Source organism: Chinchilla lanigera, unplaced genomic scaffold (assembly GCF_000276665.1).
Source record: "Chinchilla lanigera isolate Chin_1 unplaced genomic scaffold, ChiLan1.0 scaffold00127, whole genome shotgun sequence".
Lineage (NCBI taxonomy): Eukaryota > Metazoa > Chordata > Mammalia > Rodentia > Chinchillidae > Chinchilla > Chinchilla lanigera.
In genome coordinates, this window is record NW_004955528.1 from 1,082,924 (window position 1) to 1,093,507 (window position 10,584).

At 54.7% G+C, this 10,584-nt stretch overlaps 1 protein-coding gene across 1 annotated transcript; it reads right to left on the bottom strand.

Annotated features, from left to right (window-relative positions):
- Positions 1 to 7,343: 7,343 nt before the first annotated feature.
- LOC106147211 lies at positions 7,344 to 10,396 on the bottom strand. Its single transcript, XM_013507432.1, has 4 exons — positions 10,372 to 10,396; positions 9,987 to 10,300; positions 7,853 to 7,950; positions 7,344 to 7,634 (listed from the first exon to the last, which is right to left on the bottom strand). The coding sequence occupies exons 1-4, from the start codon at positions 10,394 to 10,396 to the stop codon at positions 7,385 to 7,387; spliced, it is 687 nt and encodes a 228-aa protein (XP_013362886.1). The 3' UTR covers positions 7,344 to 7,384.
- Positions 10,397 to 10,584: the final 188 nt, after the last annotated feature.

Below are 10,584 nucleotides of genomic sequence, written 5' to 3' on the forward strand. Positions count from 1 at the left end.
CTGCTGCGCCCCGGGCCGGTCGGGCCCGCCCCTGCACCGCGGCGGGGCGTGAGCCTGCCTCTGCCTCTGTCCTCCGCTCCCAGGAGCCCTCCGCCACCCCAAGCGCTCACGGGGGCCCGGGCGTGTGGGCGGCACCCCTTCCCCGCCACCCTCCGCTCCTGGCGTCCTCGCACCGACCACCTGGCTGCCCCGCAGGTGTTCTGAGGACCCAGGGCCTGCACTGTGGCCCCGAGAGCCTCCAGAGACACGCCTGGCCACTGCGCCCCTGCGGTCCCCCAAGCCTCCCGAAACTGACCACAGGGGCGCAGACCCAGGGCCTTGCTGCCCCTTGGAGGCCAGGAGGAGAGCTGCCCAAACCCTCCGCCCCGCCCCGCCCCGCCCCGCCGGCAGCTTCCTGGCAGGACGGCGCCACCCTCCTCCAGAGAGCACAGGGCCGGGCGCAGTGCAGCCTACGGCTCCCCCGAAGGCCAGCCCGCCGCGCAGGCAGAGCCCTCGGTGCTGCCCAAAGGTGAGCGCTACCCGCACAGGTGAGCCTGGGAGGCTGCTCTCCGCTCCGCTCCGCTCTGCTCCAGCGCCCGGCCGAGACAACGCAGTGCCGAGTGCGCTGAGCAGGTTTGCAGGCGCCGGCTGGGTGGGCCAAGGCGTCTGCCCAGCTCCAGGGGCCCGGGGCGCCACCGCAGAGGGAGGCGGCTGCTGCCACACGGATGAGGTGTAACGTGTTCTAACACAGCTCAGGGATAAGAAGTCCGGGGAGACCAGCCAAGAATCCATCACCTGCTGCCACGACGCCCCCCAGAGCGCGGTGGTTTAAGGCAGCTGCCCTGGGTGCGCTCAAGTCTAGGAGTCCAGGAAGGGGACAGGCCAGAGTGGCTCCTCTGTGCCTCCGTGTGGGCTGGGCCGAGCGTGCGGCCACATCCAGGCCGGGGCTGGGTGGGTTCAGAAGGCCCAGGAAGGGGCGCTGGTGCCCAAGAGAGTGAGCGCTGGAGCCAGGAGAAGACATGGGGAAACTCAGACGCAGAGCCTTCCGCGGGAGAAGCCGATCGAGAGACCACGCACTGCATTCCCCACAACGGAACTGCAGTGCAGTCAGCCTGTGAAGGAAGTGCGGAGATCAGGGAGACAGGGGACAGCAGAGCCCGACAGCTCCCCGGGCAGCGGAGCCAGAGCCGTGTGGGGGACCCGATGGCTGGTGCCGCTCCGCACATCTTCCCTGCCTGCCGCCAGTACAGCACTGAGGGTGCCCCTGGGACTGCAGCCCCTGTAGACACAGACTTAGAGCAATGCTTCCTCTGACAGGAACAAGCCCCGCAAGGCAGTAACAAAGAAGCTGTGAGGAGGCTGGGGGCCTCTGAACTCTGTACTCTCCGCTCAGTTTTTTTGTAGATGTAAAACTTAAATCTTCAGTGAATGAAAATAGATACACAGACCCTGCAGCATCGGAGTCAAGTGGCTGAAAACCAGGGAGAAAACATTAAAAGCACTCAGAGCCTGAGTGCCAGCGCCTCAGCTTCTCCAGGACAAAGCGCTGCGCCCAGAGAGGAACCGGAGTGAGTGGGGGACACTGGGGACACGGAGGGAGCTGACGGGGAGAAGAAACAGGGTTACGTCATACGGAGACACCTCACACAGCGGAGGAGAGTGTGCAGCGCTGCTGACCTCGACTGTCTAGCAGAGAGCTGGACAGCAAAGCAGAACTAACAACACGTTTGCCATGGGAATCGGAGAGCTGCACTGGGACGGGAGAATCCTCAGCTGGAACCAGAGAGGGAAATGCAGGATGCTGCTCCAGCGCGGCCTCCACAGTGCTCAGTGGCTGAGTAACCTCAGACCAGCGCATGCAGCCACAGGCTCGGAGCAGGAGCTGGCGGGGCTTCCCTGAGAAAAGTAGGTGTGGAGGACCATACCTGAATATGATAGAAGCTGGATATGACAGACCAACAGCCAGCATCACACTAAGTGGGGAAAAACTGAAATCAGAAACCAGAATATGACATCTGCTATCACCTCTTCTATTCAACACAGCACTTGAAACATCAGCCTGAGCAATTAGGCAAGAGAAAGAAATAAAAGGGGCACACGCAGGAGAAGAACTCGAATGATCTCACTTGCAGATGACATGGTTCTCTACATAGAAGGCCCGAAGAACTCCAGCAATGTCACAGGACACAAGATCAACACACAAAATCATTAGCATTTGTGTACACCAAGATGAACCACTCACAGTAGCTTCAAGAAAAATAAAACACCTAGGAATTAACCTAACCAAGAGTAAGACCTCTACAGGGAAAACTACAATACTCTGAAAAAGGAGATTGAAGAGGACATCGGAAAATGGGAAGATGTCTCCGCTGCTGGATAGGCAGCATCCATATTGTCAAAATTGCCACACTGCCAGAACTGTCACCTGATCCAACGCGGCCCCAGCCAAGACACCAGCAGCACACCCTACACATCCAGACGTGGAGAGAAACTGTCGGCAGGAAAGGGAAATGCAGAGGCGCAGCAACTGATCTCTGCGTGTGAATCTTATTTGGATGCTGGCCTTTTCAAAGACAGAAAAGTCTGCATCATGAGACAAAGACAGGAACTGTCACCCTCGGCCGTCCCTCACATTTAGGTGTAATGATGGTATCCTGGCTTTTTAAGAAACCCTGGTCATTGTACCCACTCTGAAATATTCACCGACAGAAGGACTGAGGCCTGGTGACAGGAGCGAGGAACATCTGAACAGGACAGCGAGGCAGGGTCTGGGTGGTGAGGGATACCCGCCCCATGCGATAGAGAGCGTTGCCGCTTACCAGCGGGAAAGAGGCAAAAGTGTCAATAAGCAGAAGACCTGGGGAGCCCCACCTGCTTGCCAGCCGGCACCTACTTCTCAGAGGGCGTGTAAACATGTTCTGCAAGAATGCAAAGGAAGGGGTGGAGGAGAGGGACAGAAAGTCCTTAGATGACAGATTTAAACTCAAGTTCATTGGTGACTAAATAAATCATAAGCAAGAAATGCCCCAACGGAGAGGCAAGGAATTCTGACGGGGCTGGCTTTTTTGCTTCCCTGCTTGCATGCTTGCTTGCTTTCTGAGACAAGCTCTCACTATGTAGTTCAGACTGGCCTTGAATTGACAGCAGTCCTCCTGCCTCAGCCTCCCAAGTGCTGGAATTACAAGTGTGTGCCCCATGCCCAGCTTTTTAAATTTTTAATTTTTTGCCTGACTGGGCTTTAAAATAATAACCATCACACATTCTTTACTAGATATGTGCTTCAAAGTACAGGTGTAGGAAGACTGATAGTCAAAAGATGAAAAACAGCCATGCAAACAGAAGCCAAAGGAGCAAGTACAAGCACATTCATGTCAAAGTACACCTGATTGCTAATAATGCTTTGGAATTTGGGAAGGGAGTTTCATGATGACAGAAGTCTCAGCTAGGGCCCGGGATTTAGCTCAGTGGCACAGTGCCTGCCTGGCAAGTGTGAGGTCCTGAGTTTGATTCCTGGTACCCCCTAAAAAAGAAGTCTCCGCTCTCCAGGAAAATGTAGTAACTGCAAATCTATATGCACCTGATAATGTAGATTTTAAAAACATAAAGCAAAATCTGGCAGGTATGTAAGGACAAAGAGACAAAGCAATCATAAGGAGGACCTAACAAACCACTTCAAGTAGCAGAAGAAATCAAGATATATTTATAAATATACAGACATTTTAAGCAATACAATCAGTAATTTGGCCAAATTAACTTGTACAGAACCCTACCCCCAACAAAAGTAGAGTGACATAGTAAATGTAAGTACATACAATAGAGAATATATTTCTATAACACAGAATATACAGAGAATATTTATTATGGGGTGCTACTATATATTGTATAACACTGTGCAATACTGCACACCGTTACTCGATACTATACATAACACAGTGTGCAGTAGTATCCGGTAAAATATGTGTAAAATAGTGCACATACTGTTCACCTGAAACAAATTATTTACAGGCACTAACCATAGAGACAGTCACGGGAGCCGTAGGGAGAGGAAGGGACAAAGAGATGGAGCTCAGAGGGGACTTTAGGGCAGTAACACTGCTCTGCAGAAGGACAAACGTCACTGCGCCTTTGTAAAAAGCCACAGCATGAACAGCACAAACTGCTGGAGAAGCCGGAGAAGCCAGCCACAGACTTGCCCGTCAGCGCGTGACCAGCACGAACGCTGGCGCAGGGTGGCCACAGCGGAGACTGGGGCAGGGAGGGAGCCCCCGGGAGTCCTCTGTCCTTCTGATAGATTTTCCTATTTGTTTGTTTTTAGTTTAGTGCATCTGTGTAGAACCTAACGGTGACACTGTGTGTGGGGAGATGGTCCCTGCACATAACACATCCTGGTTCCCTTTTTCTTTTTTTTTCTTGAGACAGGGTCTTGCTCTGTAGCCTTGGCTGGCCTCGAACTCACAACAGTCCTCCTGCCTCAGCTCCCGAGTGCTGGGATTACAAGCATGTGCCACCACGCCTGGCCTCCCAAGTCCTTTCTCAGCCCCTTCCCTCCCCTCCCCTCCCTGCATCTCTTGGTCCCCTCCCTTTGAGAACGATCCACCCCCATACTGCCAATTATGTATCTTTTTTATTTTAAAAATTTAAAAAACTAACAAAACAACAATGAAGACAACATCAAAACAATGCAAAAACGATGCCTTACCTCAAAACAAAGTGATAGCAATGCATACCATTATCTTCAGGGAAGTTGCTCAGTCCACCAGATGTAAGAATGTAAGACTATCAAACAGTGGATGCTCTAGCAGTTCCTCAGACAAAAGACTCAGATCTAGAATATGCAAAGAACTCCAAAAGTCAGACTCCCCCCCCCCCCAAAATAAGAAACCCAATCCAAAGATGGGCGTCTGAAAGGAGCAGACACTTGAGGAAGCGCAAATGGCCAACAAGCACCTGAAGTCACGCTTAGCATAGCTGGCAGGCCGTTAGAGAGCTACAAACTGGAACAACACTGAGATTCCATCTCACCCCAGGAAGAATGGGCAACGTGAAGCAATCAAATAGTAACAAATGCTGGAGAGGCTGCAAGGAAATGCAAACTTCTACATAGCTGGTGCAAACTAGTGAAACCACTGTGGAAATCAGTATGGCGATTTCTCAAAAAACTAAAACTAAAAAAAAAAAAAAAAAACAAAAAAAAACAAACCACTAAAACTAGAAATTCCATTTAATCCAGCTATTCTCCTTCTAGGTATCTTCTGAAAGAGCTGAAGACGTCAGATTACAGTGATACATGCATATTCATATTTATAGCAGCATCATTCAAAGTAGCTAAATCTTCAACGTGGCCTGTATGTCCACCAACAAAAGACTGGGTAAAGAAAATGTAGTATTTACAAATCATAGAGGACTACTCTCCCTTAAAGAAAGAGGAACTTGAGTCATTTGTAGGAGAATGGATGTACCTTAAGACCGTAATGTTAAGTGAAATAAACCAGACACACACCGAGTGAGGTTGAACCTCCTTGGGTCGAGGGACCTGGGCCCGTGGTAAGCGGTGACACGGTGCAAAGAAGACACCGGAGACCAGGCTGATGGCACAGATCCGGTTTATTGCGGAAGTACCAGGCATTTTATTAAGCAGGCTAGAGGCGTGGTAATGGAGGCGGTCTAGGGGCGTGGTTTGGAGGCGGTACTTTTGGCCGGTCGGGGGCTGTGCAGAAGTAAGAGGTCAGAGCGGGACAGCCTAGGCAGGACGACTCACTCGATGTGCCGAGGACATGACGAGTCCGAGTGTGCTCAGACTCGCTCCTCTGCCACGGCCGTCAACCAGACCTCTGGACCTCTCTTTCCCACAACCGAGCAATTTTTCTGTAAACCTTAAGCTGCTCTGAAAACAATAAAGTGTATTAATTTTTTAATTGAACACATGCTGGACCTAAAGCACAATGGAGCAAAGAGAGTGGTCATGTTAGTGTTTTCAGGGAATAAATATTCCAGGATAATAGTGATGCCTGGGGGGTGCATTTTCTTTGTAGTCTGTCAGCTTTTGTGTGTCACGCATCAATGATATTGTGAGAAACAGACTTATCACACTTCTCTCAGCACCTAGGTGACAAATATATGAAACATGCAGACCAAAGAGTTGAGCAGAACGCTCTTGCTTGGATGGGAGTGTGTGCTCCCTAAGACATACACAGGCCTACACCCACACGCGTGTTCTGTTCTAAAATACACATGGTTGGGAGGCTGAGGCAGAAGGATCATTGTGAGTTTGAGGCCAGCCTGAGCTACAAAGTGAGTTCAAGACCAGCCTGAACTGCATAGTGAGAGCCTGTCTCAAAAAGATAAAAAATAAGTAAATAAATAAAATACACATGAGAGGGGCTGGGGATTTAGCTCAGCGGCAGCACAGCTCCTGCCTGGCAAGTGCAAGGTCGTGAGTTCAATTCCCGGTACCGGAAAAACAAAACAAAACAAAACAAAAAAGCAATACACATGAGATATTTTCCAAGATTAAACACATATTGAAATGGAGAGAAAATTTGAACTATATCCAATAAAATTACCATCTCAAAACATTGTTCCTTCACCACAATGTGATAAAATTAGGAATCAGAAAAGAAAACTTAAAATGTACTCATATGCCTGTGCCATATTTACCCAGATTTACTTTCAGAACCAGAGCCACGCCTCTGCTGTGGACTCTGCTAGGAGAATTTCCAGGGAGCGTGGAGGTTCCAGAGCTGAGCCGAGGCCCGTGGTGTTCTCAGAGGCCAAGGGACACAGGGAAGGTGCCCAGCACGGCCCAAGGCCTTGTCCTTCGGGAAGAGAGGCCAAGCCACAGATGCCGTCTTAGTGGCGTGGGGCGGGCAGGCCCGAGAGACCCCAAAGCAGGACTGCACCCTGCTGGTGGCCAGGAGCTGGAGGGCATTTTCGGTGGAAAGAAATCCTGTCAGTCAGAAACAGGGTAACTGCCAGGGCTCCTCCCTTCTGTCCTCCTGCTCGGGGTGATGTTTACTACTCTAGTAGTGCGGCAGTGCGGGGACACCCTGGCTGTGCTGCTGTACGCTGCACTGGCCTCTGGGACGCCCCGCCTGGGGACTGGCAGGCAGCACCTGAAGGTCCACTCCAGGGGCCAGTGTCTGCAGTCACTGGCAGCTCAGGAAGTGGCAATAACAGGGGCCGTCTTCTGTGTGCCCCCCAGGAGGCCACAAGCTGGGAGGTGACACGGTACAAAGCTCCCTGCCCCAGAACGCCCTACTGAGTGAGTGAATGAGGTTGAACCTCCTTGGGTCGAGGGACCTGGGCCCGTGGTAAGCAGCGACGGTGAATAAAGAGGATACCAGAGACCAGGCTGATGGCGCAGATCTAGTTTATTGCGTAAGTACCAGGCATTTTATAGAGCAGGCTAGAGGCGTGGCAATGGAGGCGGGCTAGGGGCATGGTTTAGAGGCAGTACTTTTTGGCGGGGGGCTGTGTGGAAGCAAGAGGTCAGAAAGGGACAGCCTAGGCGGGGCGAGTTACTCGGTTTGCCGAGGAGTCTGAGTTTGCTCAGACTCGTTTCTCTGCCACGGCCGTCAACCAGACTTCTGGACCTCTTTTTCCCACAAGTGAAGCCACAGAGGAGAATGCCCCGTGCAGTTCCACCGCTGAGACGCCTGGAACAGCGAAGCCAGAGTCAGTCACAGCGTGTGCCAGGCCGGGGAGGGACAGGCCCCTCCCAGATACAGAAACATCCTGAGCTGAGGTGATGGTGACACACGTGAACACATGTACTAAAAATTTTTGAACATCTCAGTGTAAGTGGCTGAACTGCACATTCCATGGATTGTGTCTTAATGAAGCTGATCTTTAAAAAGCAAAGAATTCCTCTTACCACCCCAGAAGAGGCCGGCGGGTGCCCAGGTGGGGGCACAGGAGCGGGCGGGGTGGGGAGTAGCAAACTGTCAGGTTCGGCACAAATGTCACAGGCAGCTGTGAGGGAGCAAAGAGCCCCTGGGAAGTCATTCCACAGAGTCCAGGGCGGCCAACCACTGCCCAGAGAGCCAGGGAAGGACTGGACGCTCCCCAGGGAGCGTGAGGGCTTCGAGGGCAGGCACGAGGCACCTGGTAAAAGGGCATGGGAGACAGGTGTAGGAGGCGCCCCTAAGTGGAGACCTCCCTGTGGAGACAGAAGGCGCCCCTAACCCAAACTAAGGAGCAGTGCAGCCCACGCTAAGGCCAAGCCCCATTGCGGGGCACCACTCGGACAACGGGGCAAGGGTCAGCCCCACCAGAAGCCTCAGGTCCGATTCAGCCCCAGAGAACAGCCGAGCCCCCGAGTGTTCTCGGCCCCGATGCAGGCAGCAGCAGCGTCCCCGCATCCGTCCCCCCGCCAGCCTGCCGTGCTGAGCCAGCCACACCACAAGGCAAAGAATCACAAACTTCGTAACGTTCTACGGTTAGGAAATACCACAGGAAAAAATAACCCAAAAGCCAGTTTAGAGATGTGAGACGAAGTCAATAAAAACATGAAGAAGCCTCAAATAAATCCTCCGGGTATCTTTCAGCGTCTGTGTTCAGCCCGCTGTGTCCAGCACTGGCCAATGTGGCTTCCTCTGTAGAATTAGCTACCTTCCAATGGGGCTTCACAAGGAAACGGTGGAGACATCACAGACGACACAGCAGTGAGGAACACTCAGCCCGTGCCACGGGACCAGCGTGCCTGGCGTTTTCCATGGGGAGCTCGACTATGCCAGGGCGTGTGGGCGGGGCTGGGTGGGTGAGGTGGGCAGTGTGGTCAGCATGGCTCTCCAGGCTGCAGCCAGTTTGGTCCTCCCAGGGCCTGCTCCTCACACTTGCTGGCTGCCCGGTGAGTCCCCTCTGCTCCAGCTGACCCGCCACCAGCCCTCCTTTCCCAAGACGTGGTCACCAAAACCCAGCAGCTCATCCCAGGGAGCTCACCTGAGCACAGGGCAGGTCCCTCAGCCGGCTGGGGCCACAGCGGAACATGTGACTGGCCACAGGGGAGGCCAGAGGGACTCTGGTCTAGAAAGGCCTGGTGGGCCCAAGCCAAGGATACAACACCCACTTTACAGATGCGGAAACAGGCTCCAGGAGCAGGGCCTCTGGCCAGCATGCCCCTTCCTCAGGGCACAGCTGCTCCACACACACACTGCCAAGGCCGGGAAGCGCTCTGGTCCTCAGCTGCGGCCCAGAGCCCTCAGCCCCACAGGTGCTCTGCACACCTTGCACACGTGGGAAGCAGCCACACCAGAGGAGAGGGGAGCAGAACCCCCAAGGATCACAGAGGGTGGTCTCCATCTCCAAGCTCCGCTGGGTGCAATCTCCCTAAACGCCAGTAGGTGGCAGCATCAGCCTGAAAACGCTGCCCCTCCCTGCAAGGTGGGTTTACCTTCAGCAGAATTTTGACTGGTAGTCCAGCCCTGGAACAGCAGGTGGCCTTCCACTGGTGTCCTTCAGGGGCCTATCTAGAGCCCTGCCCTTGTCCCCGGTCCCTTGCCTCTAGCCCTTCTGAGCTGGAGGCTGGAAGGAAAAGTTCTTGATTAACTGGGCCAAAGCTCCACTCCTGGCTGGCGACCACAGACACCCCAAAGCCCAGGCCCGACTTTGAAACGCCTGGTTTTGCTATAAGCCCCACCCCTGTGGTGCCGTGCATAGCCAGGGCTGGAAACCCGGTTCTGAAAAAGGCTTGGGACTCCTATCACCGGCACCTGCGCGACCTCAGCAGGGACCTCTGGGGCCCTCATCCTCAACCCAGGCGCAGGCCACATCCCCCCAAGCAGGCCTGTGCAGGGGAACCCCACCGGAACTGACACCCAACCTCCTCATGCGCTGGGGCATTCCCAGCGGGGCAGACTGGAGCCCCGGCCCTTGCCCCTTCGAGAGGACTGAGGAGGTGTTGGTCACCAGGGAGGTGGGAGGAGCCCAGCTCCTCAGTTCTGACAGGAGGGGACCCGCCCCTTCCCTGGTCAAAATGCTGGGCCCTGCTCAGCCCTAAGGAACTCCACCTGTCCTGAGCCTGGGAACCTCAGACAGGTCGGGATCGCTTCCAGTCTCCACTGCCCAGCACCGGGGCTTGAGCTTGGCCGGCCCTTCGCCCTCTGAGGAGCTGCGGCCCGGGACCACTTCGGCCCCCAGACCTGTCCTGCCCAGGGGCAGCTCAGAATCGCTCCACCCCGCAGGTGGCCAGGCAGCGCCCTTGGTCGGAAGCCACCTGCTGGTCCTGCGGGGGAGGAGGTTCTTGGCTGGGACTCAACGCCAGGGACAGAGGCGCCACCACCGTCCTCTCCCTCCCTCCAGGGAGACAGCAGGAGCCCGGCCCCTCAAAGCTCCGGCTCCCCGCCCTGCTCCCCAGCTGCGCCTCCTCTCCAAGTGGAGGACGGATGAACTAACTCCTGCGGGTCGGGCGCGGAAACATTCTCCGGAAACACCAGGAACGGAAACCAGACGCTGCTCCTCCTCGGCAAGAGGTCTGGCTGCACCCGGCGAGCCCTGCCCGGGTCTCTCCTGAAGCCTCGGAACGCCTGTCCCGGCGGCTGCGCGTCGCGGCTGCAGGTCCGGGAAGCGCCGCCCGGCCGGGCCCGGCCCCAGACCTCGGGAGCCGAG

What these genes read in the sequence shown, in the direction of transcription:
- LOC106147211 (XM_013507432.1), bottom strand. Translation starts at nt 10,396, where the DNA reads ATGTTTCCGCGCCCGACCCGCAGGA. An exon ending in TCCGCGCCCGACCCGCAGGA is followed by an intron (nt 10,301 to 10,371) that starts GTTAGTTCATCC and finishes CGGAGCTTTGAG; the next exon opens with GGGCCGGGCTCCTGCTGTCT. An exon ending in CGCCGGCCTCTTCTGGGGTG is followed by an intron (nt 7,635 to 7,852) that starts GTAAGAGGAATT and finishes TCGCTGTTCCAG; the next exon opens with GCGTCTCAGCGGTGGAACTG.